Here is a 27335-nt window from a genome sequence, read left to right on the forward strand (position 1 = left end):
AATCACTTCTGGCAACAAGCAATGCAGGCTGAACATGAAAACAGGTTTTGCCCAAGCAACACTTCAGCTGTGAAAGCTGAACTCGACCTTCTGCCTGGGGAAAAGTCCCCCACTTTACCACTCAGCTCTGCAGAAGGATCTTCCTCCTCGTTCAGCAGCCAGCATCTGCAACAGCATCAGCTGTGCGGCGCCTCAGCACCGGTGTTGGTCTCCATCTGCACTGGGGCAAGTGACAAATCGTATTCCCTCCCCTGGAGGGAGATGCCATTTAGGGGTAGATCACTCCCCGGTTTATTTTTATAGCTCTATCTTTCTCAATTGGCTTTTTATCTCGGGGCTACAGTCACTCTTTGTTCCCCAGCCTCAAGGATGCGGGATCCATGGGCTAGGACTGGGGTGGGGAGAGAGAACGAAGGGATGCATGCGGGAGGGGTGTGTAAAAATGCCTGGTGGTGTCTGCACGTGGGTGCGTGTGTCAGTTGGGCTCTGTGTGTGTGTGTAGAGATCCAAGTGTCTGTAGAGATCCATGTGTCTGTCAGGGAGCGTGTTTTGACAGAGACGGATGCGCAGCTGTCAGTCCTTATCAGCCAGATGTTGTTGATTTACAATCAAATATTCCCTGCTCCTCCTAATATGGCAATTTTCCCAAACTACTGTGCTTACAAGCTCGCTGCTTTGGCTTTTTTTTCCTTCCCCCTCTCCCTCCCTGGTTTATTTGCATGACAATGTCTTTTGTCTATAAACCCTCCCTCGTTTGCTTCAAAGGAAAGCAGTTAAACTCAGGTCTGTTTCTCTCCGAGGGAGCAGCCTTTTAAAAGCTCGCCGTGTGTCCTGTTTTATTAACTCCCAGTTCTATTAAATATTATATTCTTTCTCCGAATCCATCAGGCAGAAGTTAAACTTGATTTTTATAGCATCCACAGCGGAGTTATAATTTAAGGCATAATTTGGCCTGGGCTCAATTTGGATTTGGTTTGCTTGTCCTGGCTGTGCCAATAGCTCCTATTTTAAAGGGCAGGGAAGTATTTTCTTTTCTCCCTAGTTACGGTGAAACACTCTTCCTACTCCAAGCCTGCCTCTGCTCTCTGCCTTTCCCTTGCCAACGGATGGCTGAAGGAAACACAATCATCTCACACAGGTTTAGGAGCTTCCTACTTACACCTCCAGGAAAGCATCCAGGATTTATCCTGGGTGTTAAATGACCTTTCTCCATTTGAAAAACAACTATTTCACTCTGTCAAGTGCAAAGGAGCCACCCTACTTGCCCGTAAGTACAAGGTTGTAGTAAGCACTTTCTGAGCAACCAGAGGAGGAATCTGCTCTTTTTCCCAAAGGAAAATTGATTTATCTTAGGACTTTGGGCTAGAGAGAGGTCTTGGGGGTCTTGTGGGCAGTGGTGAGCAGCAGCTGGTGGAAAGCATGCCTAAGGTATCTGCTGGGAGCTATCACAGCCCTGAACCTTCCTCCCCGGCTCTGCACCTTCCTCCTCCTTTCTTGCTGGATTGGGATGCCCAAAAGCCAAGCAGGGGGAAGAGAGAGGGACAACACACCAAGGAGCAGAGGGAGGTGGCAGTGCCAGGCAGCACTCCAAGAAAACCCTTCTTTCTAAGAACATTAACTCTATTGCAGCCAAACCCAGTACATAGATCCATATTCTTCGTGTTTCTCGCTCTGTTTAGCTTGGGCGGGCAAGGAGCTGATTTCAGGCACAGAGCCTCCCTTTCCTGCCCGGGCCTCCCGGCTGCCAAGCCCGCAGCCCCCCACCGACCTCCCCGCAGGGCTCAGGGAAGGAGCCGGTCCCCAAACAAAGGGCCGGAGCCCGGGTTATCAGCGCCCCAGCCACCGAGGGGAGCGTCGGGCTCCCCTGGCCCGATTAGAGGGCTTTGAGCGATCGCGGGTGGAGGGGGGGGGGGGGGGGGGGCGGGAGGAGATAAAGCCAACTTCCTCACTTGGTCGTCTCCTCTCTGAGCAAACCATCCTGCTGAGCTCATTCCCCCTCGGCTCGCACTGAGCCCCATCTTGAGAGGTTTCGTATGTGTGGCCAGGAATAACAGAGGCGATGGGATGGGATGGGTGTATGGGAAGAAGAAAACAGAAAGAAAGAAAATGGAAAGAGGAAAAAAGAGGAAAAGGGGGGGGGGGGGGGGGGGGGGGGGGGGGGGAGGAGAGGGAAAAGGAGAAGGGGAAAAACGAGAAGATGAAAGAAGAGAAAAGAAGACAGAAAGAGGGAAAAGAAGACTGTGGGAGGGAAAAAAAGGAGGAGAGGGGTGCAAGGGAAAAAAAGGAGGAGAGGGGTGCAAGGGAAAAAAAGGAGGAGAGGGGTGCAAGGGAAAAAAAGGAGGAGAGGGGTGCAAGGGAAAAAAAGGAGGAGAGGGGTGCAAGGGAAAAAAAGGAGGAGAGGGGTGCAAGGGAAAAAAAGGAGGAGAGGGGTGCAAGGGAAAAAAAGGAGGAGAGGGGTGCAAGGGAAAAAAGGAGGAGAGGGGTGCAAGGGAAAAAAGGAGGAGAGGGGTGCAAGGGAAAAAAGGAGGAGAGGGGTGCAAGGGAAAAAAGGAGGAGAGGGGTGCAAGGGAATAAAAGGAGGAGAGGGGTGCAAGGGAATAAAAGGAGGAGAGGGGTGCAAGGGAAAAAAGGAGGAGAGGGGTGCAAGGGAAAAAAGGAGGAGAGGGGTGCAAGGGAAAAAAGGAGGAGAGGGGTGCAAGGGAAAAAAGGAGGAGAGGGGTGCAAGGGAATAAAAGGAGGAGAGGGGTGCAAGGGAAAAAAGGAGGAGAGGGGTGCAAGGGAAAAAAGGAGGAGAGGGGTGCAAGGGAATAAAAGGAGGAGAGGGGTGCAAGGAAAAAAAGGAGGAGAGGGGTGCAAGGGAAAAAAGGAGGAGAGGGGTGCAAGGGAAAAAAGGAGGAGAGGGGTGCAAGGGAAAAAAGGAGGAGAGGGGTGCAAGGGAATAAAAGGAGGAGAGGGGTGCAAGGGAAAAAAGGAGGAGAGGGGTGCAAGGGAAAAAAAGGAGGAGAGGGGTGCAAGGGAAAAAAAGGAGGAGAGGGGGCAAGAGGAAAAGGAGGAGAGGGGGCAAGAGGAAAAGGTGAGGTGAGGATGTGAAGGGAAAGAAAAATGGGAGGTGAAGGTAAAGTTGTCCTAGACTCTGGGGACAAGCAGCCGGAGAGGTGCTGGAGAGGGGTCGCGGTTCGGTGGTGCAGGTCCCGTCCCAGCCCCTCACCTTATGGTTTTGGTAAGAGGTGACGGCGATGAAGGCGGTCTCCGGGAAGACGTGGGTGCAGAAGGCGGTGTTTTTGGAGCCGAAGCCGTTGTTCTCGTCGGCTTTCACGATGTGGAGCCGGGGTTGGTATTTGTGCATGGAGTTGAGGATGATCTGAGCAAGGGGAGAAGGAGAAGACATCCCATGAGAAAGGAGGGGGCACAGCGCGGCGCAACCCCCACGTTGCCCGGGGAAAGGGGCCCGCAGGTCCTCTCATCCCCTGCCCCTAATCCACGGTTCAGGAATTCTCCTAGAAGGGCTGATTTAGGTGATGGGCCGAGGGACAGCTCTAAAGAAAACCTTAACCCAACTTCCCCCCCCAACCAAGAAGCCCATCATGGGGGGGGGGGGGGGGGGGGGGGGGGGGGGGGGGGGGGGGGGGGGGTGACTTTGCAGAAGATATTCTCCCTCCAGCACCAGCGTGGAGCCGTGCAGCTTTGCTCCAACACACCCCCGGGGCACCCAGCTGCTCCCCCAACACCTCGGCTTCCTGAACCAGCAGCTCATGGGGACTTTGCACCTTTCCAGGCCATTCACAGCCTCTCCAAACCTCCTTGTTCACCAACATCATGGCCTGGGCATCTCACCACCACACATATCCCAAGGAGGGCAAACGTGGGAGGGGAAGTAAAGGGCTTGGAGGGATTTAGAGTGTGTGTCCTGTCTTCCCCCACCGCCAACCACCCGCAGAGGATGGGAGAGGAGGGTGGAGGGGACGCTCTGTGCTCCAGATAAAAAGCGGTCCCTGCTCGGTCCCGGGTTAATCGCGGGGGAAGGTGGCGGGGGGCCGCTCGGTCACGATAATGACTGCCGGGACCCTGGCGGCAGCGAGACGCAGAGCGCCCCGCCGCCGCCTCCCCCGTCCCGGGGGTTTAAGCAAATTGCTTTGACATCCAGGAAAGTCGTAGACATCAACGGTGAACGATCTAATGGTTTTTAATTTCATTACAGCGACTCTAATTGAGAGACTCCTGGTGCAGCTCCGCCTCTGAAGTCCCTTATTGTCCCCTCGGCTCCTTCGGGTTCTTTAGAAGGACTTTTTCCCGAGAGCCGCCTGTTCGCAGCAGGGGATGGGTGCCTGGCCTGGATCTACACCCCCTCCTCCACCTCCCTTTCGCGGGACAATTCCCCGAAACCAGTTCGAGAAGCGAGAGAGGTCCCCACTGCTGCGCTGGTGTGGAATCCTTCCCTCTTCCAGGGAATGGAGTGAGGAAGGACATTGAAAGCAGCGCTTGGGAACCTCTTTGCCTCCAACTCAAGGGGGAAAAAAAGAAGAAAGGAAAGAAAGGAAAGAAAGGAAAGAAAGGAAAGAAAGGAAAGAAAGGAAAGAAAGGAAAGAAAGGAAAGAAAGGAAAGAAAGGAAAGAAAGGAAAGAAAGGAAAGAAAGGAAAGAAAGGAAAGAAAGGAAAGAAAGGAAAGAAAGGAAAGAAAGGAAAGAAAGGAAAGAAAGGAAAGAAAGGAAAGAAAGGAAAGAAAGGAAAGAAAGGAAAGAAAGGAAAGAAAGGAAAGAAAGGAAAGAAAGGAAAGAAAGGAAAGAAAGGAAAGAAAGGAAAGAAAGGAAAGAAAGGAAAGAAAGGAAAGAAAGGAAAGAAAGGAAAGAAAGGAAAGAAAGGAAAGAAAGGAAAGAAAGGAAAGAAAGGAAAGAAAGGAAAGAAAGGAAAGAAAGGAAAGAAAGGAAAGAAAGGAAAGAAAGGAAAGAAAGGAAAGAAAGGAAAGAAAGGAAAGAAAGGAAAGAAAGGAAAGAAAGGAAAGAAAGGAAAGAAAGAAAGGAAAGAAAGGAAAGAAAGGAAAGAAAGAAAGGAAAGAAAGGAAAGAAAGGAAAGAAAGGAAAGAAAGGAAAGAAAGGAAAGAAAGGAAAGAAAGGAAAGAAAGGAAAGAAAGGAAAGAAAGGAAAGAAAGGAAAGAAAGGAAAGAAAGGAAAGAAAGGAAAGAAAGGAAGATTCAATTCGCCACTGGGTTTCCAGTTGCCCTCGACTGGCATCTTTCAGAAGATGCTCAGCACTGGGGTGGACTGAGAGGGGGGGGGGATTGGTCTGGCTACTCTCCCCAGCAGCACCCCCCACACACATACATACATTTTGCATCGTAGTGCTCACGTGAGAGAGCATTTAATAGCACAAACTTCAGCATTAGATTCGGGGGGGGGGGGGGGGGGGGGGGGGGGGGGGGGGGAGGAAAGAAAATAACCTGGGGGGCGAGAGGCCAAAAAAAAAATAAAAATGAAGTGTTAAAAAACGAGATTGGAGGAAAAGACACTTTTGGAAAGGGATGGTGGGGTCTGGATTCTCATGGCCGCTGAAGTAATTATATATGTATTTTTATAGATGTCTATATTATTCATACAGGCATATATATATATATATGTATTTGCTCGTAGGCATCTTGGGAGACCTCCAAAGGAGAGCTGTTTCTGGCTGCAGAATTCACATCAACTTTCGCAGCCCCTTCGAGTCTAGCAAAGACCTTTGGGGGTGGTTTTTTTATGTCCAAGAAGCTCTAGAGGGATTTCACTTCGGTTTGGGGTTTATATATATATATATATATATATTGTCTTTAATTATTGTTGGAACTCTTGGATCGAGGGATCCACGTGGTTTGAGGTTCCGTGTCCTCGGATAATGATGCTGGATTGATTTTTACCTGTCAGCCACATTCAAGGAGGGGGAGAGCAGATGGTAACGCTCCTGGGTTCTCCAGGAGCTTCAAACCAAGTAGCTAAAGACTCATTTACACCGGGGACGTTTCACCCACTCGTGGACTTCAGCCCCCGGGGTCTGTAATCAAATAACCTGTTTTAAGGTTTATGCTTTTATTTTTGGGTGGGAAGTGGAGTTCTCCGCACCAACGCAACGGATTTGGGAGTGCCTTGACATTGGAGGCACTGGCAATGGGGAAGGGGACCGCTTGTGGGTGCAGGACACGCCGTGGGACACTGGAAGAGACACGTGTGGGACTCCCAATAGCACTCCCCATCTCCCTCGTCCTTGGTACTTACATGTCCGAAAGGATCGAGGTGGTTGTTGGTGAGCTTGAGCTTCTGGAAGGAAACCAATTGCCTCATCCAGTGGGCACCAGTAGCCGGGGAGTCGGGGTGAACGTACAACCTCCCGGGCATGGCCGGCTCTGCTTTCCCCGTCACCGACCTGCGTGGGGACACGGTACTGAGCTGCGGGTGGGGGACATCCTCCACCCTTCCCTAGGCTTCTGTTTCCTAGATATTCCCTCTGGTGGGGTCCTCCTCCCCCCTTCCTATGGACTCCTTGCCACCCAGGTATCCCGATATTCGGTACCGGAGAGTCATGCAGTGCTCGGGGAGAAAAGGCATTTACAAACCTTACGCGGGGAATTAATTGAGCTCTTTGGCACCTTTCCCGGCGGAGATGGCTCTCGCTGTTTCCCCCGTTTAACCCCATCCTGCCCCACCTTTCCCTAATTACGAACAGGAGAGAAGGATGAACCAGGTACCAATCCTTAAGGATTTTCCTGCCCGCAGACAGTCCGTTAATGTGATTAAACTATCGGCTCCACAACAGCCAATAATCCCATCATCAAACCGGATTAGCTACCGTTAGCTAATTACAACAGGCTTTTCTCGCTCTCTTTTTTCGGGATGCTTTTCTCTCCCAAAAAGCTATGGGAGCAGCTCAGGTGAAGCCCCTGAAGCCCAGCATCTCTCCTTTGCAAGGGGAAAAAAGGAGGATGACTTGTTGATTTAAGAGCATCCCCACTCTCTGCTGCCCAAAAAGCCCGACCCTGAGTTCCCCTCCCTTTCCTTCCCAGCCACCACACATGCATACCATTTATTATCGGCGAATTTGTATCTGTGGTCATCCGCTGGTACAATATCCATCAGCAGAATGTATTTGGTTTTGGGATTGAGCCCAGTGACCTTCACTTTGTAACTGGGGAACATACGCCTATTAAAAACAACAACAGAAGTACGATAAATAAGAGAGGAGAAAGTTTTCCAGGGTGGTTTCGTGTCTGTGTCTGCGAGAAGCAGCTGAGGAGGAGAATCGTTTAACAAAAGAGCCGACTCAGCACTCTCAGATGGACCTTCCCAAAAGGTTGGGGCAGAAGAGGGGCGCAGCCTTCCCCAAGAGTGTGAGGGGCAGATGTTTGGGCGCTGCTGTTTGAGTCTCAGATGAACGGGTGAAGGTTTATCAAGGCAGACCTTGTCATTGTGGTGAGAGGGGAGTTATTTCTTCACCTACTTGCATTCCCTGCTCGGCTACTCGTATTTTTACTCGTTATAGCTCGGTTATCTGTTTTATTAGTTAAAGCTTTGTTGCACCAGGACTTTGACTCGTCCTTCTTTGATCGTGAGAACTTTTAGAAGCGAGTTACTTCCCTCTGTCCACAAAACGCTGGAACAGGAGAGGGAGATTTGCCAAAAGAAGTGAAAAAACACAGATATTTCTATAAATATATGTATTTAAATGTATATATTTCAACCTCCCCCCCCCCCCCGCCCCCCACCTGAATGTGTATTAAGAGCTCGCTGCGGAGACACTAAAAAAAAACCCTCCAAAGCTTCAGGTGCGACACCAAAATCTGGATGCCTACAGAGACATCAGCAGCCACACCTGACAAATCCTTGGATACACACCGAGGACAGGGGCTCTTCGAAATATTTTCCATGACTCCAAGGCAGCGACTTAAACCCTCGGTGTTATTTTAGTTCGAGCTTTCCAAATATTTAAAAATAAAGCAGATGAAAATGTAGCCCTGGACTTAAACCACGCATAAACAAAAACCCCGCACCTCTAAAAATACTACATTCTGATCCCGACTCGGGCTCTTATCTCTGCGATAGAGCATCTGGGCTGGGGGTTAAATCGCCTGTAAAAAGCTGGAAGGCGTAGCGGGGGACAAAATGCTACCCTCCCCCCTTAAAGAAAAAGGTGGGGAGGAAAGGTAAGGAAAAAAGCGAGAGGGTTTTAACGTTTTAAGGACGAAGAAACTAAATTCCACCTGAGGAATGCTCTCTTAACTCCCTCGAAAACACCTGACCAGCAAGAACAAGGATTCCTCCAGCAATAAACATGGGGAGTGATATAAAGAAAGGAACCTGCCCCATATCCCACGCACACCCCCACACCACCCTGAAGCCCCTGCGCTGTAAATGTCCATTTTATTGCTCTCCAGATGAGCTCTCTGTCCGCTGCTGTAATTTTTGTTTGAAATTTCTGCAAGGTGGTTTATGTCTCCTTCTCTGCGCTGCCTTTTTTTTCCCCCTCACCCTTTCCCCTCCTCTTTCTCCTTCCCCAGTGAACTTGGAGGCTTTTGGAACGTCCTTTCCCTAGCATCCAGGGTCGACAGGACCCCTAACCCTTCTACAACATCTCTTCTTCTGTCTTTGCACCACCTCCTTCCGACACAAACCCCCTTCTTCAAACCCAAGTTTTACTGTCCAAGGAAAAGGCGATCCAGGAGACAGCTCTACTCCCTAAAACCTTACACAACCAGCTCGGTATTTTTTTTTTCACCCCTCCCTCCTCAGGCAAATTTTGGAAAACCACAACAGACACCAAATGACAGAGCAAAATGAAAGTTTGACTCCGCGTTGTTTGTTGTGTCCTCGCAATCTAAAGCATTAAATTCCTCCCATAAAGGGATGGGTGTTTAGGTTGTTTGGTTTTTTTTTCCACCTCCCCTCCTTTCCTCCTAGGATTTTAATTCCAAATCGCAACGGGGAAAAAAAGCCTTTGGGAGGCTAACCCCAGTTTAGGGAGGGCACTGGAGGGGTTATTTTACTGGGTCGCGCTGGCTCAGGCGCCCTTCAATTTAGCATTAATATTATCCTTAATATTAATGTTTCATATTAAATCGCCTCAAACGCACACAGAGAAACAACCACGGAGCAAGGCTGCTGAGGCGGTGATGGAATCGATTATGCTCAGCCCCAATAAAGTGAGATTTGCGAGGTTGTAGATTTTTCCACACACCCACGCAGACAAACAGACACGTCTAGAAGCGGGGATCTGGACGCAGTTAGATCCGCAAAGCTGTTTATTTGCGGACAAGTCTATCTATGCAGCTAAACGGCTTCGGTATCGGTCTATAAACGGGAGCTTAAGACCACATCGACTTTTAAAAGGGATAAGAAAAGGGATTCTGCTTGGATTTGCCTCAGGGTGAGCGATTTAAGATATGAAACTCGTGTAAAGAGCGTAAAGCTTTGTGAAAATTCAGGAGGACAGAGCTGCTTCCTTAAATAATAATAAGAGTAATAATAACAACAACAACAACAACGAAACCGGGCGGCGAACTGCTCTGAACAAGGTTCACTTCTGGCCAAGTGATTGCAACTCGCCTTCGTCTGGAAAGTTTCCAAAAGCCTAAAATTGGGATTAACGATCCGACTGTTCTGGATTAAGAAAGAATCCAGAAGAAACAAAATATCCTTGGAAAAGAAGGATTTCCACACACAACCAGCCCCGATCGGGGCATCGCCGAGCAGCCCAGGCAGGGCTTTGAGGGGTGCTCCCGGAGCTGTGGTACACGCATGGAGCAAGGTGGAGGGGGGGTGTCTCAAACACCACAAACGTGACTGTCTCCATTTCAGGGAGAGGGAAGCTGCGCAGACACGCGTGTTTCGTGTCTGTCTCCCTCCCTGTGGGCATTTCCCTCCCCCCGTCCCAAACACGCACAAACAAAGGTGGATTCAGCCACGCAGAGGGATGCGGACCACCCGCATCCCCAGACTTCTTACCTCCCGGCCTTTGTTATGATCATCTCTGTCCCCACTTCGTGAAACTTCAGCCACAGCTCCCGTTCGTGCAAAAACACTTTGATCCCCTCCATGCCCTACAAGGGAGGAAGGCACGAACCGTCAGTGCCGAGCTGTGCGGGGAAAGAGGAGGGGAGAACACCACCGCGGGCAGCCGGGCAGAGGGCGGCTGGGCCCCGCATGGCCTCGCAGGGGAGCTCGGAGGGAAAAGGCCAGGCGATGGGGTGCTGGAGTTTAAGGCATTCCCGAGAAAATCTGACCGCAGAGTTGGGAAAAAAATGGGATTTCATTTCGAAACGTAGTGATGCTAGTCAAGGAGAGAGCCTGGAGCAGGATCCTGTGGGCCTTGGTGCTCCCAGGGAGGGGAGGAAGGGCAGGAACCCCCCCGGAGCCGGCTTCAGTTTGTTGCTGGGAGAAATACCCGCAGCGCTCCGGCCCGACAGAGCCGGCCAGAGGAGGTTTACACCGTTCCTACAAGTGATTTACACCCGCGGGCTGCAAAAACGTGGGGTGTCACCTCTCATCCCTTGATTTGCCTCACTTTCAGCCCACGCTCCACAGCGGCTGTTCGAGGAGAGCGCCGTGCTTGGCACCACGGATGCCACCGCACAGACAAAACATCTCTCCACCGTGGTGTAGAAAGCACAGAGAACTCCCCACGCAAGACAAACTGCATATAACCTCGCTGCAAACGAAGCCGGAGCGCGCCGGGAGTCTGCTTCCCAATGCACAGCCTGGCCCCGGGGCAAGCCCGGCCCCGGTACCAGCTGCCCGCACCAGTCTCGCCGTGCCCCTCGTACACAGCCACTCGGGATGAGGGTTCCCCCCCAAGGCTTTACCTGCCAGGAGATACGCAGGGCCTTCCGGAGAGGCTCCACAGCCACCGGAGACGAGGCGAGCCCAGTGGGAAAGCCTCTCGTGTTGCCCTCATCACCCTGCGATGCCCCGAGACGGTTGGGGCCAAACGCTAGGGGACGGCTCCGAGCACCGCCCGGTCCGGCAAGGCCTCGGTGGCAGCTGAGGAGGGGAAGGCTATGGATGGCCTTGCCCGCTGCCCCCTCGGCCTGCTCTCCTTGGCAACGCAGAGGTAGGCAGAGGGTCCTGCTCCGGACACAGCAGCACCCAAATTGAGAGGGCAAGACATGACGGAGGCTACGGGGGGTGCGCTTAGCCCTGGGGGATGCCTGGCCCTCAGGTCGCTGTGCGAGTGCCCACGCGTGGCACCCCTGTCCTGTCGTCGGGGGCTGTTGTTTGGGTACGGGCAGAGCCGCGTGTGTCCGAGCGTGGCTGGGTCTGCGTGTCCCCTGCGCGCAAGGGCTGCGTGTCTCTAGCTATATCTTTATACCTATGGAAACACACACGGGCGCTCCCAAACCCATAGCAAACAGACAGGCTCACCCCCTGCGTGTCCGCCTGCGCCTTTGCACACCCACGCGTGGACTGCTGTCGCTGTAGGGGGGTGTGAGCACCTTCCCCTCGCTGCCGTTTGGGTGCTTTTCAAGCGCTTGCCCTTCCACGCACCCCCAATATTCACACGCCTGCACCTCCCCGCAGGTCCAGCGCTTGGCCACCACCCCAAAGAACGCTAAAGCAGGATGAGGCCCGCAACCAAGTGGGACTTTCCACTCCCGTGGAGGGCCGAAAAGTACTCAGCACCACCCAGAGCAAGGGCATACAGAGAGCTGAGTTTAGGTTTGGGGGTTAAAAAAGCCAAGGAAAGAGAAAATAAAGAGCGGGGGTCGAGGCGGGGGGGAAGAAAGAGGAGCGTAAGTTTTACCTGCTGGGTGAAGGCTGCCTGGGGGGAGGTGGGAGACTTGCTGGTGGCCCCCAGCTGAGTGTCCTGCTTGGCTTCAGCTTGCAGCTCCTTGGCCTCCGAGTCAGCCGGCGTGGTCGGGAGCCCAAAGCCTTCCTCGCTATCCGCCATGTTACGAGCTTCCTTCACCGAATCCCCCACTGCAGGCACACATCGGGGAGAGAGCAGAGATAAGAGACGCATAAGTCACCGCTGACGTTTAATACAACATAGATATGTGTGTGTGTATATATATATATATATTGATACATCAGCAATGGGGAGGGAGCTGGAGCGCTGGGCTGGGCTGTCCAGTAACCCCCACACTGCTACCCGCACAACTCACTTCAGCTGCCCGGGGAGGGAACAAGGCCCTTTAACTTTGGGAGAGGGAGAAATAAAGACTTTTATTTATTATCGCAGCCCGCAAGGGATGATAGGATTTGGGAGGGGGTGGAATAAGGAGGGGGGTGGGGGGGGGGGGGGGGGGGGGGGGGGCGGGGGGGAGGAGGAGGAGGGGGGGGATATGAGAGGGAGGGGAAGGGGGAGGTGGTATTATTAAATGCATCTTTTGGAAAAGGTAAACAGCGAATTCGAGATCTGTCTGGCAGGGGACGGGGTGCAAAGCACCGAGGGGGTAGTCAACTCATCACACAAATGACTCTGGAGGTCGAGGATTTGAAGCGGAGGGGTCCAGAACTTCTCCCCCAAGCTTTGAACACCTCCGGGTTTCCACACACTCCACTGCGGCTCGCTGGGCCGGAGGAGCTGAAAGCCTCCACTATTCTCCCGGGGAAATGAGACTTTTCACCCCACAAAAAGCTTCTACCAGGCAAATGTCCCCCCCCCCCCCCCCCCCCCCCCCCCCCCCCCCCCCCCCCCCCCCATATAACCCTCGAAAACTTCAAGTTCTGGCAGTCCTACAGACAAAACAAAACAAACAAACCAAAACGAACTCCAAACTTTTCTTCCCCGACCCTGCACAGTTGCAAATAAAGCAAAGGATGGACGAGAAAATGAAAACATTAGAAGAGAAATAAATCAATCAGTCGAGACCCTGTGGAAGGTAAAGTGCACATGGGCTGGTGGGATTGGGGTTGGAGTGGAGTCAGCCTTAATATTTAGAGTAAAACTACACCAGCAGAGAAAAAGGAGCTTTTAAAAGACGCCGTTGCTATCCGAGTGAGAGTAACTGCAGTTAAGTTTTAAAAGCAGGATTCTGCCGTAGCTTTAAAAGCTCTGTGAGAAACGAGGAAAACTTTCAAAGCAGCACCGGGAGGAAAAAAAATATATCAGAGAGAAAAGATAAATTATCTGTTAGGGTTTTGTTGTTGTTGTTGTTGAAGAGTTTAGAGTTTTAGTAGCCTTAAAAACAAAACAACCAAAAAACCCCAAAACAAAGTCTTTCGTGTTTCAAAGGAGTGGATTCATTTTTGAGCGGCCAACCATATGGAGGCAATATTGGGTTTTAAGTACGAGAGGCTGGTTTGAAAGGAGTTGTTCTCCTCGCAGCAATATTTAAAAGATAGGAAAGAAAAAGAGAGAGAAAGAGAGAAGGAGAGACGGAGAGAAGGAGAGAAAGAGAGAAAGAGAGAAAGAGAGAAGGAGAGAAGGAGAGAAGGAGAGAAGGAGAGAAGGAGAGAGAGGAGAGAAGGAGAGAAGGAGAGAAGGAGAGAGAGGAGAGAAAGAGAGAAGGAGAGAGAGGAGAGAAAGAGAGAAGGAGAGAAAGAGAACGAAAAAGAGAGAGAGAGAAAGAAAGGAAGTGTGAAGAAAAAAGCAATTCTTCTTTAACTGCAAAGGAAAGTTGGAAGTGGATAAGGAGGGGGAGAACATTATCTTCGCTGTTAGTGGTGGGCAATAGATACCTACATGTATAAATAATGTAAAAGGACAAAAAGCGAAGGGATTCCGGCTCCACAGAACTAAAGATCATGAACAGAAACAGCCCGTGCCCTCCTTCCTCCTTTTCTCTCTCTCTCTCTCCCTCCCTCCCTCCCCGAAAGCTCTTTTCCCACCGTACACCAGCCCAGGCGTCCGGCAGTGAGACACCAGAGAGCAAAACAAACCCGTTACGAGAAGCTGAAAACGCGCGGAAAGTAAGCGGGAGCTGCTACCCCGGGCCCGGGCACAGCCCGCGGATAGAGCTGCGGCTCCAGGGACCATTTAAGGCTTTTCTCTTCCCCTCCTCCTCCTCCTCTTTTTTTTTCCCCCTTTATCTCCCTGGACTGTTTTGGGGGGTTGTTTGTCGCCTTTATTTTGTTCCCTTTTCCCCTTGGGAAGTACCGGTTAATCCATTTTAAAATCGATTTCCCTCCAGCTTCGGAGCTTTTATTCCCCTTGAGCTGGCAAAGTTGCAGGGGGAGGAGGCGGGAGGAGGGGGGGGGGGGGGGGAAACCCCACCAGAATAAAAATCATAAAATAAAGCATAACGATTAAAACAAAGAAGGGATGCAGGGATGGCAGCCAGGCTCCAACCGCTCTGCCCTGATGCTCTCTGCGTCGCGACATAATTAAGCAGATATAAAAATGGTAAAGATTTGTTTTCAGGGGAAAAAAAAAAAAAAAAAGAGGGTGAGGGAAATATTAAAAAGAAAAAAAAAAAAAAACAAAACCCACCCAGCCCACAACAGCTAAAAGAAATTGCCCATCCGTGGCTTCTAAGTCTTTTTTTTTTTTCCCCTTTAAAGAGCTTCTGAGAAGAAATGGAGCTTGACAGAACCAGGCCGCGCCGGCTGTATGAAAAATGCATCTCGCGTTGCTAAAGTAGCACCAAGTGCGTTTGCGGGAGGGAGAAAAACACAAGGCGAGATTAAAAAGAGAATTAAAATACCCACCCTCTGCTTTTGTTCCAGCTTCTCCCTCCTCCCCAGCCCCACGCACGGCCGCGGGAACCCTAGGGAGAGCAGAGCCCCCTCCGCTTCCCTCGCACCCCACATCTCCCGAGGCCTCTCGCAGCTCCTCGGTGAAGAGGGTTTGTGTCTCACAATGCCCCCGGCCAAGCACTTTCGCTCTGCTTCTCTCGCACAGACTCAACAGACAAGACTACAGACACCGACGGACATACATGGCAATGGAAGAGCTGTTACCTTGCTTGGTGAATTCCATGCAATCAATGCATCTCCATGTATTTAATGTGTGTGTGTGTGGATTTCCCCCTTTGCAATGGAAATTACAATGGGATCAGGCTTCTCGTGTGCATATTTCCTTTTATTTATTTATTTGCAGATCAGCATGTGAAAACCCAGCCTGGAAGAAAAAAATCTATCCAATGCAAGCTCGCTTGCCTGATTCTCTTTCTCTCTCTCCCTCTCTCTCTCTCTCTCTGTCTCTCTCTCTCTCTCCTGCTCTCTCCAAACACTTCCAGGTTGTCAGACGCGCTAGAAAGGATCCTCAGACCAATATAAAGCCCCCACCCCCACTCCTTTCTCAGCCTGATCTGGAAGATGCAGTTTTCCCCACCCTACTCCTTCTGCTCCCCACCTAAAAATAAAATGATTTAAAAATGTATATATATATATGGAGGGGGAGAAAAGAAAAGGGGAAAAAAAGAAAACAGCACCCCCTTGGGAAAAAAAATAAAATAAAAGGAAGGAGGAAAAAAAAAAGTTTGGGTCAGGCTGGCCGCTGCCGCTCCTCCGGGCAGGTTCGCGGCGCTGCCGCCCTGGCTGCGCGGAGCTGAGCGCGGAGAGCTGCGGAGAGGAGCGCGGAGGTGACGTGGGCTCATCCAGCTCTGTTCGCCAAGTGCCGGGACCCACTGCCCAGCCAGCTGGGATCCTGCTCCGTAGAGACTCACTCTCACACAGCCCTCCCTCTAGACCCCTCCCTCCTCTCTTTTCTCTCTCCCCCCCCCCCCCCCCCCCCCTTCCCACCCCCAAACCTCCTTTTCCAGCCTATTTTTCTGGCCGGCAAACAAGAACAAGGCACAAAGACAATCATCAAACTCTCAAGCAACCCTCCCCCTTTCTCTTACCTCCTTCTCGGCTCCCTCCCTCCCTTCTCCATCCATCTCTCCCAACCAAAGAGAAAATTCAGTGCCTGGGAATATTCCCCCCCCCCCCTTCACCCTAACCCCTCCCTCCTCTCCCTCATCCCTTTAAATAAATCGCTGGTGCCTCTAACGTCGCACACCCCCGGCCCCCCCCTCCCCCCCTAAGCCCTCAGAGGTGTGGATTTGAACCCAACTCTATATTTGCTAGCGCTCACAGAGGCCTTTTACTGGGGGGGGGAGCGGGGAGGTGGGGGTTGGGAAGGGATCCCCCCTCAATGGCTTTAACCTGAGAAAAATAAAGGGATGAAAAACATGACGGAAAGGGACTGAAACTCAGCAAAGGGAGCTGTGGTCCTTGTCCTCTCTTCTGGAGACATGCAGGACTCCAGACTTCCTCTCTGCCTTTCCCCATCTTCTTCCTCACCCCTCACAACAACCGAGGTCTGCAGTTCCCCTCTTTACCACACCACCCCCATCCTTCCATCCCCCTCACCAGCTCCAGGAGCTCAAATAATCAACCCGTCAGCGAGGAGCGGGGATGGGGCTTTATCTGCATCTTCTTTCGCTCCTGTCTTCTTCTTCTTCTTTCTTTTTTTTTTTTTTTAATGTATTATTTGGAGGGTAAAGTTGAATAGGTCAGCGCAGGGTAAACAGCCTCCCTGTCGCATTCTGCAGGCTGAAGAGAACCAGATTGGCGAGGCGGATTTTTTGATAAGACTCGGAATAAATGGCATGGTTTAGATCTGGGTTTGCCCACCCTCCTCCTTCTCCTCCTCTTGCTGCCCCCACCCTCTTCTCCTCGCTGTCTCGCATCCCGTGTGTGGTGTGTCCAAACACATAAAAACCTTCCCTCTTTCCCACCCCCACCCCCCCTCCGCTCTCTCCTTCGTTTCTCTTATTTTTCTTTTCCCCATTTCGTGAATGTTGTCAGCAACCTCCACACCCCCCCCCCCCCCCCATCGCTCCCAACTCTCGCAGAGGGAGATAACACCGGAGCCCTCTGAAAGTTTGAGGTGAGGAAGGGAAAAGTCTGGGGGTGAGAAGCTATTGAGGAGGGGGATGCTTGAGGAGTTGTAGTTTGGCATCTCCCAACCCCTTTTTCTTCCTCCATCTGCACGCCGGTTCCAACAGCTACTTGAGAAGAAACAGCCAACAGTAAACGCTCGCAAATAATAACACAACAACTGCACTTGTAGCCGCAGAGAATGAGCCAGAGAACGCTACTTAAACAAACAAAACAAAGCTCGTCCCATATTTCATTATTTTCAGAGAGGGAAAGGAGCTGCTGAACCCTTCCAAACACAAATAAACGGAGCTAAAACCGTGCGGTTCTTCCGCGGTTTGACCACCACGGCCCCGGCCTTGGGGCTGAACGGGCACCAGTCCGCTCTTGCAACACCCTTTCCATCGTATAGATGCAAATCGAGGTGGGGGGGAAAGTGGAAGGAGGGAAGAATAAAAGTAAGCAACCACCGTGGTGCTGCGAGGAAGGATCGGAGCGAGGAGAGCAGTCACGCTGCTTCGCTCGGGTGCTGGGGAGCATCACCGGAGGCATCCCCCGAGACTCCCCCCACCCCGCCAAAAAAAACGGTTTTCTAGTGAAAAAAAAACCCAAAATTAAAACTCAATGAGAAGAAAGTTTTGTGGAAGCTGCTGAACGACAAACAACCCGAACTTCCCCTGTCCGGAAAGGAAAGGAAAAGTGAGAACGCCTGAAGTTTGAAAGAGTGAACCCCGAGCACACGGCCGCTGCCTTGGAAAAGCACTCACCTCTGCAATGCCAAACTAGCTCCCAAACACCTTGAAGACAAGTTGAAAAACGATGCAAATAAATCGAATTTATTTCCGTCTGCAGGTTGGGGAAGGGGTGAAAAAAAAGAAGGAAGAAGAAACACGGGAAGGGGGGAAGGAAAAAAAAAAGAGGGAAAAAAAAAAGAGGGGGGCGGGGGTAAAAAGACAAGAAGTCCCTGCTCCCCAGGACTGCGATGTCGAGGAGAAGCAGGCTTCCAGCTAGGAGCCGATTTGTGGTCTCAGACAAATTAAATATTACTGTTTATTACCAGCCATACTCCAATAAAATAAAGAGAGTTCAAGGCGATAGCTGCTATCTCACCAGCTTTGCTCCTATAGGACACGGAGACGTCACCAACCACGCAACCGGCCTATTCTGTCATGGTTGACTGCAGCAGTAATGGAAGGTTAATTTGTATTATTCTCCTCTTTTTAAAGCCCTATCAGAGAGATTCCTGCTTGATTTTTTTTTTTTTTTTATCTCTCCCTCCAACCCCCATCCGCGGAAAAAAAAATGTAATCCATGTGGTGCCATGTAAATGCAGGGAGGCTGAGTGTGTGCAACGTCTCTATATGGGCTTGGGTGTGTATATATACACATAAACAGATATATTCACATGCAATACGTATATAGACACATATAGATGAAGGTGCGAGGGGAGATATGTCTTATACGAGCGTGGAGCACTCAATCGGGCAGAGAATAGCTGGGGAATCCAGCAAAACTCGGAGTGGGAAAGGGTCAAAATAGCCCAAACAATAGCAAAGCTTCGGCTTCAGTAGGAGTAGCTGAGTTAATCCAATAGGGTTGGTATGATTCGGATTAATTATCGATTTAGCTATAATTTTTTTTTTTTTAGGGGTAATTTCTGATGCTATTAGGGAGAGGAAGGAAAGTTGTCAGTTGGATAGTGAGGCAGTTCTGGGAGCAGGAGAGCTGGGCTATATATAGTAAATGATAACCTGGTTATTCACACAGTGGGCTCCGAGAACCAATTCTTTGCTCTGATTGGGGGGAAAAAAATATGTTTTAAAAGAACTTTTTAAAAAAGAGAAAATCGAGGCGATTATTTGCCACATGTGATTGACACGAGGGGGGAAAAAAGCCCACAAACCAAACCCAAAACTCCACCAAATCACTCCAAGCGCAGCCAGTGACTGCAGAGGAGCCGCCGGCGCTGCCTCGTGTGCCAGCTCTCGCCCATCCTGGAGGGATTCGGGGATGTAGTCGTGGCTGTTGTACAAAACTTTCACTCTCTCCCCCCCAAAAAAAAAGAAAAAAAAGGCAAACCCGTTGTTTCCTCCAACAGAAAAAGAGAGGAGGAGGAAGAGGAGGAGGAGGAGAAATAAGGAGAAAGAAAATAAAGAGCAACACCTAATGAAGAGCGAGAAGTTGCTTCAAGGAGCTGGACACTGCGGAGGGTGAGTGACCCCAGGCCGAGGGGGTGCAGGCAGTCTTCCCCTTTCGAGCAGGCAAAACCCTGCCGAGATTTTCCCACTTTCCCCAAGCTGAGCTCTCCTCATCACCACCAAACCTTGCAGACAGCCGGGGGAAGCCAGGCCCGCGGCAAAAAGCACCAGCAATGATGGAGGAAAAATAGAACGGGCGAAGTGGGAAAGAAAACTCTACCATTTCCCCGATTCGCCCCAGTGCAGTGCTAGATCTTGCCGCTCTCCTCAACTCGGCGTCTCCCCTCAAGTAACCACAATGGTGGGAAAAGCCTCCCGGGAGGATGAAATCCCCTCGGGGATCCAGGCTGGCACCAATTGCCCTAAGGTGCCGGCGCTGTCAGAGCAGAATAAAACCTTCCTGAGGAAGGTTTTTCCCAAATCACAAATAAAAGCCTCTCCCCACACCCGAGGTCGCTCAGAGGCCGATGCAACCGGAGAGCGGGGAGCCGCTTCTCCACGCCGGCCCCGCTCCGGGTCCCTTCCGAGTCGAGCACAGAACCGCCGGGTCTTGATGCAAGCTGCTGCGGGGCCCCGGAACCCGAGCAAGCGAGCAGACAGACATATGTAAATGTATAGATCTACTTAAATAGAGATGTGCATGCTCCTGCGAATCTGAACACACAGACGCTCTGCAAAAGCACACATACGTGGCGCCTCCTCCTTGCTCCGAGTATTTCACATCGTCAGATTGAACATGCAGCATAAAGACGTGAATGTAAGGAGATATAGATACGCGGGAGTATATCTATTTTATACCCATGATATATGTATATGCACAGACACACATCACAAAATCATACATGCGTGCAGCTGCGGACACCGAGATGGTCACACACACACCGCACAACAGCATCTGTGCAAGTGCAAACCAGCCGTGCCCCATCCATCATATATATATACATATAAATATATGTATACTATATATATATATGGGAATATTTACATTTCACCTATGGTTTCCAGAGAGATTTTGGGTGTGCATCAATCCGCTGCCGCCCTCCTTCCTTCCTCCCACAGCTCACGGCGAGTGTGTGCAAATCTGTGCTCATCCAGAGCCCGGCTGAGTGGATGAAGAGAGGCGCAGTGCCTATACATCGCATTCCACATATTTACATATATATATATATATATATATATATATATATATATATATATATTTATGGTCATAGAAATGCTGCAGCGTCCATCAGCAGCCACGGACCCCAACACTCAAACCACGGGCACTTACCTGTGTGGATGAGGGAGTACGTGGCTGAGCTGTGTGTGAGAAGGGTCTCTCTGCAGCTCCCCTTCCACCCCCCTCGCCCCCCGGGCTGGATCCCTGTGGCTCAGCTCCTCACCGCAGGATCAGACCCGCACAGCCCGGGCTCAGCCGCCCAGCCCGGGTGCCTTAGACCACGGGGAGCCCCCAGTTTTGGGGGCTGCATGGCCGGAACCTTGTGCAGTCTCTCTGCTCCCTTTGGAGGGTGTCCCTGGCCCTGGAGGTTTCTTCTCTCGGATTTTACCCTAGAGAGGTGGAGGGAAGGAAGGGGGGGTGGGGGTGGAGGGTGGCCGGGGTGCTGGCTTGCAGTGGGGTCGAGGTGTCAGCAGTAAGAAATAGTGCCGAGCAGGAACTCACTCCCCCCACCCCGCACACCCTTTAAAATCACTTCTTGGGGCGGTTTAACCAAACTCAAAAGCGTTTCGCGTTCCGGCTGCTGCTCCCCAGCACTCACCGTGCCCAGGAGCGGGCACAACATCATCGTCCGCCCCCGTCTTGCAAAACAGCCACATTGAGGCAATTTTGGGCTTTCTATTTTCTTCCTTTTAAAATGAATTGTATGTTTTTTTTTCAGCTCAGAGATTTCGTTCCCTCGTATCAAGGCTATATTGTGTATGTGTCCCCCTTCCTTCCTTCCATTTGAAGTTAATTTACTTCTCTTCTCCGCACAGTTCTTTTATGTCTAACTCCTTTTTGTTGGCCGCTTCCCTGCTTTGGCAAAATACTCACCTGGGAGAAAACAAGGATTCAAACCAATCCTCCTTTCTGGAAGCTTTTTAATTGTCATAATTCCCTCCCTCCCTAAATTACTGAGGCAGTGACTGCCTGCATTGAATTGAGAGTTTATCAGCAAGACGTTCGCGTCCAAATCACCCCAACATAGTTCGCCTCCTGTCACAATTTCCATTACAAACCCTCTGCGTTTAGTGGTCTAGAATTTATTTGTACACTTAGACGAGCCTCCGGGGGTAGATACCTAGGTCCAGCTTTTTACTTAATTTCGGTAATTACAGCAGAACAACTTTTTTTTTTTAAACTTTTTTAAAAGTTTGTGGTTTCAAATCCTTTTTTTTTTCCCCTCCCTGCGCTTTTCTGGCTTAAAAAAAAAAACACCAAAGAAAAATGAAAAATAATGTAAATAAAATGAAAAATAAGCAGCCGACCAGTGGCAAAGCCCAGTGCTGCCCTTTGGAGGATCCCACGTGTGCCCGTGGGACCGATGTCCCTTATTCCACCAAGCAGGGAGGGGAAGAAAAGATCCCAAAGTGAAGCTGGGAACGTCCCTGAAGCAAAAAGAATCTGATTCCTCTCCATTTTCTGCCTGCAAAAAGGCATCGCTTCGTAATCAACTGCAGCTGGGGGGAGTTGGGGCTTGACCCCCTCCCCAAACTTTCCTGTGGACGCAGGAATAGGAGGAATTAGTCTGCATTTCTCTTTCTCTCTCTCTCTCTCTCTCTTTCAGGGAGCCAGCCTGGGTGGATTTTTGGCCCCCTCCCTGCTCCGATCAATGCCTGATGCTCCCGTTATCGATGCCGGAATGGCAAGGCTAATCTGCTCTTGCCAAACAGGGTGTCAATCAGGGCGTTATCTCGGCCCGAAGGAGAAAATAAAAGCAGATAAGGCCTTCGCTCTCGCCCTGGGAAGAAAGCTAATGGGGGCAAGAGGGGCAAAGTCTTCAGTGCTCAGTGCTTTCCCCGAAAGTGATCTTGCAATGACCTTGAAAAGGGAACTAGGGGGGAATAGGATGGAACTAAGGGGGGTAGAGAGAGGAGCCCGGATCGAAAAGCTTTGAATTAGTCGCTGAGTAAACAGGGCTGCCCGAGTGACACCTGTGTTTGTCCTTCTCCACCGAGACACAACCGGCCACTGCCCCACTCGCCCCGGCGAGAGGAGCACTGAGCGCGGACGGGGCAGCCGGGGCACCTCGCACCGTTCCCTCAGCCTGGCAAACTTTATTCCTCCTTTCCTTTCCAACTCATTTTTCTTCCTCTCTTCCTCCCTTCCCTATCAATTTTGTCTTTTGTCTTTATTTTCATTTTTTTCCCCGTTTCCCCCCTCCCTTCTTTTTCTCATCCTCCCTAACGCAGAGTGAAATCTCAGCCGTGCCTGGTCGAACTGTTATGACCACGTTATCCTTTGTAGCTACAGGATACCCACAAAATTCGGGACTAGGAGACATACCAGGGAGGCAAAAGACCCACCCCTCCACCCAAGACCCTCAGCAACCGCGTTATCCTGTGCGGGTACCACGGGCATCCTAAAAACCCCTCACCTTTGTATCCGTGCGGGGATAATAAAGAGTATGGGAATCACCTAAACGACTCCTGAGACTCTTTTGTTATCTTCGGAGTGCAAAAAAAAACTCATCCACGGAAGGAGAAAAAAAGCAAAAAGAACATTTCCCCGCTTATAAAGATCTCGCCCCGTGTGCCCGGGCTGGATGAAGTCACAAACTGTGAATCTCAGGGCTCTGCGCCCTCGCGGATGGCTCCGCGACAACCCACACAAGCAGAGCAGCCTGTTTGTGAGAGACAAAGACCCACGGGTGCGCTTGTTCGTGGGCAGCGGGCCCTGGCTCGCAGTGTAAGGTCTCTATTTCTGGGGGTTGCAGGTTGTTGTTGCTGGGGTGGTTTTTTTTTTTGGCGTGTTTTTCCACGCAAAACAGAAGGAGAAAAAAGTTGAGTATTTAAACGTGAATAGATGCGGATGTGGGCACTCGGTTGGGTAAACTCGGGTTTCTATAGGCACCTACATCTACACATGGCTGTGAATTCATACCTGTTCCACCTATATCACTATTTCATGCAGGGGATAGGCTTGCCTGGTTTGCTCGAGGTGCAAAAGTGGTTGTAGGCACTGAAAATCCTGCTTCGTGCTTTACTAAATTACTTTGAGCTCATTTCATGCCTTTTTGAGACAAACGCTCTTGTTACCTGCTGCTCTGCACCAGGGCTGGAGGTTAGTAGCCGTTTGATGGTATTTTGGACACTGCCTGCTTGGAAATCGTTTATTTCCAACCAAGACTTCATTTTTAGGCGAAAGGAAAAGTCCAATCTCCTCTCAAACCCCTCCCTCAGCACAGTCCGAATCCCTGGGCGGTACCTACGGAGCCGAGCCCTGATCCCCTGCCACCAGCAACCGGGCAATGCAACCGGCAAACTCCCGGCGCCGGGAGCTGGAGCAGCAGCCGTTGAAGACAATGCCTATTTTCTGTCATTAATAACTCGTTTCTTACAGGAGGGGAGGGAAAAAAAAACCCTCGTGTTTGGATCCAAGATTGTTTTTTATGATTCAGTCGGACAAGACGGAACACATGTTAGTTTAAGCAGGTTCATGAAATAGCTGTAAATCAAATAAAGTTTACGAGTTTAGCAGGAAATACTGAAAAGATGAAGAAGGAAAGGGAAAAGAGGGAGGGAGAGGGGGAAGAAGGAAAAAAAAAAAAAAGAAATCGGCCGAGTTAGAGACCAGCAGCCTGAAAAAGTCGGTGGAGTTCTGTCCTGCTCTGTGTTTCTCTCTGTTCTCCTGTGCATCTTGCCGATTAAAGGCCTTGAGACCCCGTGTTGGCGCCAAGTGGCATGTTATTAATCAGTTATCCCGAGGTCCAGTCCACATAAGAGAGAAATTTAATCACCAGAAACCAGACCCGACATAAAAGAGAAATCTAAAATCAATTCCCGCCCGTTCACCACCATCCCCCCCCCCCCCTTCCCTCCCCTTCTCCACATCCGAAGTCATCAGAACAAGCAGAAGCAATCAAGATTTTGCTCCCTCTCCCTCTTAATTACAGCGGGGGAGATGAAAATTATCGAAGCTTTACCCTGAAGAGTATTTTGGGGGGAGGGGGGGAACCCACCTAAACCCACAACACCTAAACTCAAGAAATAAAGCCTCGAGGACCTGCCACCACAACGCAACGCAACGGAGTTTGTCCTTGATCTCGCTATAAAAACGTGATGGGGGAGAAATATCCCAGGTGGAGCCTTTTATAATGGAAGGACTTGGCGGGGGCCGGGGGGGTGGGGGGGGGAAAATCGCATTTATCGCTGTTAAAATGATCTTTGAAGGCTGCTCTCAGGGTAAGGGCTCGTTAGGGAGGTGTATTCCTCACCCCAGATGTTGGTAACCAGCTCTCTCTCCCCTTCCCCGCCACCTCGGTCTCTGCCTCTTTTCCCTAGTCCAGGTTCCGCTCAGGGACGGGAATGTTGTTGGGGGACGCACACAAGACTATCTCCCAAAAATCGCCTGTGCCTGGCGGAACTTCCTCGGGAAATTCCCTCTCCCCCCCAGCGGTACCTCCCCAAACTTTTCCTCCAAGGCATTTTTCGGGGGAATGCGCAGGTTTGGGTTAGGAGGAAAAATCCTTGGCCCTTCTCTCTGCCTGCGGGACAAAGCAGTGGGAAGGGTCCCTTCTCCGGGAAGGGATCAGGGATGTAACCGGGAAAGAAGGGACCAAAACATCCCATTGCCTTCCCAAAACGCCTGTTTAAAATCCAGAGAACTGGAGGACAGACACTGGAGCTACTGGAACTCGTAGCTTCCACGCGTGTTTTGTGTGAGAGCACCCCCACTGCCCGGCTTTCCTCCCGTCTGCTGGGCATAGATTTGGTGTGGGGGGGTAGGGGGATGTGTATCGCGGTTGTCCCTCGGCTGCGGCTCGGAGCCGTGAAGGGCACCGGGGGAGGCAGGCGGCCACCTCGGGGCTATATTTGGAAAAGAATTTGGAAACCCTTCCAGCAAATCTGTGCGAAAGGTACCAACCCGGTGGAGGAGGCTGCCCCTGGGAAGGAGGGCGCCTGCCCCTTCGTCTAAACCCTCACCACAGCGACGATCACCCCACACTGCCGGGGACTGCCCCGACGGCAGCATCCTGCTTCCCACCCGTCTGTGTATTCCTCGAAAGAGAAACAACGCAAGGAAAAAAAACCTCTGGGGCGAAACTTTTTGCGTGTTCAAAACCCCTAAAAGAGGCAACTTCAGCCTCATCTATTCCCATACACCACAGCCAAGGTTTACCCCCTCCCCAACTCCAGTGGGCTAAGGCTTCGTGGAGAGGCTCTATTTTTGGGCTGTACCAGCCGGAATTGGTTGTTCTGCTTCAAACCAAACCAAACCAAACAAAATACGAGCGGGGTCCTGTGGGCCTGGACTTTGAGGGTGGACGAGGGGTGAAGAAGAGCAGCTGCTTCTCCCTTCTCCCACCCGTACGCCCCACCTGAGCAAACCTCTGTTGGGAGTCTTTCAACAACAAACCCCTGCGTTGAACACTTCCCTCCTCCCTTTTCTCTCCACTGACACCCCCTTGCCCAAAACACAACACACCCCACACCACCACCCCCGACCCTAACATAGGTTTGATTTGGGTTGCCTGATGGGTTGTCTTCTCGTCCCTCCCTCCCTCCCTCCACGCTCCATCCCGACGGTTTTCCTCCAGCCCCAAAGAGCCTGGAAACCACAGAGAAAACAATCAAAGTGCAGCATGTTTTCCCACAGTAGGAATGCATGTTAGCACTCTCTCCACGGCTTGATCCTCTGCTTGCAGGCGGTGTGGAGGGTGGGGGGGAGATATCCGTGCAGAGATGCCTTCAGAAGCAGATGTACAGATGGAAGAAGGCTTTTGAGTGTCCAGGAAACACTCGCACCCACGGAATGTGCCGCAGCTTCACGGCCATGGGAGTGAGGGCGGCTGCGTGGATCTGAGTATTTCCATATAAACAAGGGGAAATAGGCACAAACAGAGCAGAATTCCACGCAGGTATCTATCTGCAGCCTGTGGGTTCGTGCACCCACCCATCATAGCATCAATCAGGTTGAAAGAGACCTCTAAAATCATCCAGTCCAACCTAGCACCCAGCCCTACCCTGGGGATGCTCCTTCCCTGCTCGCACCGTCGGCACTACCCTAATAACTTTGCAGCCGCGCACCCTCTCCACATAATGCCGGGGAAAAGGTGGAAAATAAGATGGAAAAACAACATTCTGGGGAAGGATCGGACCTTGTGAATGAAGTGGGGGGGGCCCCGGCTAAGCCAGGATGTCGTAAGGGGAGCAGGTGGGCTCCGGAGGGTGTTGAGGGGGCTGGGGTAAGCAGGGGAGCGGGTTAGTTCTGCAGGACAACATGTTTTTCCAGCACCCCCCCAGCCTCGTTGTCAGGCACATCCCTGACTCCTCCTCTGCCTGCGGAGCGGCTCTGCTCCCCTCTCCCGGCTCCCCCCTGCAGCTGGGCGCTGTAGGTAGCTCCAGATAAGTGAAAGTGGTATTTTTATAGGCTGATAAAAGGGACTTATCTCAGCTTTCCCCAATCTGACAAAGATTCCCTAATTGGGTCATTTGCCCACAGCAGCCTTCCCCATCCCCCGAGCCCGGCAGACGCTATTTTCAGCTTCCAAAGGAGGTGTTGCACCCCCCGGGATCCCCCGCTCCGCTGCCGCTCCCCTTGCTCTTCCCTTCCGCAACCCCCTGCGAGCTCTTCTCCTCGTTCCCGCTGACCCGCGTATGCTGAAACAGGGGCGGAAGGGGAAGCTCCTCAGCCCTGGACCAGAGCAGAGCCACTGGCTCAGTCCCATCATAGCCCCCCGCACTCCCCGGACCCTCCAGTGTAGCCCTTCATGCATCAAGCCTTGGGGAAAGAGATTCCTAACTCCATTTCCTTCTCAGGAATCACTCCTGTGGGATCACCCACTGAGGAGGGCTTGTCCCCACAGCCCAGCCCCACTAACCACCCTGCATGTGTTGGCTGAGAGTGTCCAGAAGCTGCTTATTAAGGAGTTTTTTGTGACACCAAATGCATTTTATCAGCTGGGAAAAAAAGCTTTGCCATCAGCTACAAGCAGGGCAGAAGCTCTCCCTTTCCTGTGCAGGTGAGGACACACACATTTTGGCATCAAACCTAGCTCCTCCAACCTGGGATTAAATGCAAACAGCAACGTGGGCTCACCCCCTTGCTCCCACAGCTTCCCTAGGTCGTCCTGGAACATGCCATGAGCACATCACTGCTTCTACTCAAAGCATCAGCCAAGAGGTTTATTCCCTCCAATGCATTCCAGTCACCAGGGTACCAAAACCACCCAAA

General features: G+C 51.3%; 1 protein-coding gene and 1 long non-coding RNA gene across 6 annotated transcripts in view; one reads left to right on the forward strand and one right to left on the reverse strand.

The window, feature by feature from the left end:
- TBX5 (T-box transcription factor 5) overlaps positions 1–27335 on the reverse strand; it is a 165717-nt gene that overhangs the window by 37383 nt on the left and 100999 nt on the right. Inside the window, exons 1-6 of one of the 5 annotated variants that reach the window (XM_064168471.1) lie at positions 13839–13880; positions 11758–11933; positions 9963–10057; positions 7045–7164; positions 6243–6390; positions 3209–3361 (exon numbers count right to left, since the gene is read on the reverse strand). In XM_064168471.1, the coding sequence (XP_064024541.1) occupies positions 3209–3361; positions 6243–6390; positions 7045–7164; positions 9963–10057; positions 11758–11904 (663 nt within the window). In that variant the 5' untranslated portion in view covers positions 11905–11933; positions 13839–13880. Of the gene's footprint in view, positions 1–3208; positions 3362–6242; positions 6391–7044; positions 7165–7856; positions 7946–9962; positions 10058–11378; positions 11399–11757; positions 11934–12118; positions 12191–13838; positions 13881–27335 lie in introns of those variants that run through there. The other 4 variants (XM_064168469.1, XM_064168470.1, XM_064168472.1 and 1 more) reach the window with 4 other exon arrangements.
- On the forward strand, positions 13449–14935 carry LOC135188801 (uncharacterized). Its single transcript, XR_010307857.1, has 2 exons — positions 13449–13868; positions 14460–14935. It is a non-coding gene; the product is annotated as an uncharacterized LOC135188801 (long non-coding RNA).

This window comes from Pogoniulus pusillus, chromosome 30, assembly GCF_015220805.1.
Source record: "Pogoniulus pusillus isolate bPogPus1 chromosome 30, bPogPus1.pri, whole genome shotgun sequence".
Lineage (NCBI taxonomy): Eukaryota > Metazoa > Chordata > Aves > Piciformes > Lybiidae > Pogoniulus > Pogoniulus pusillus.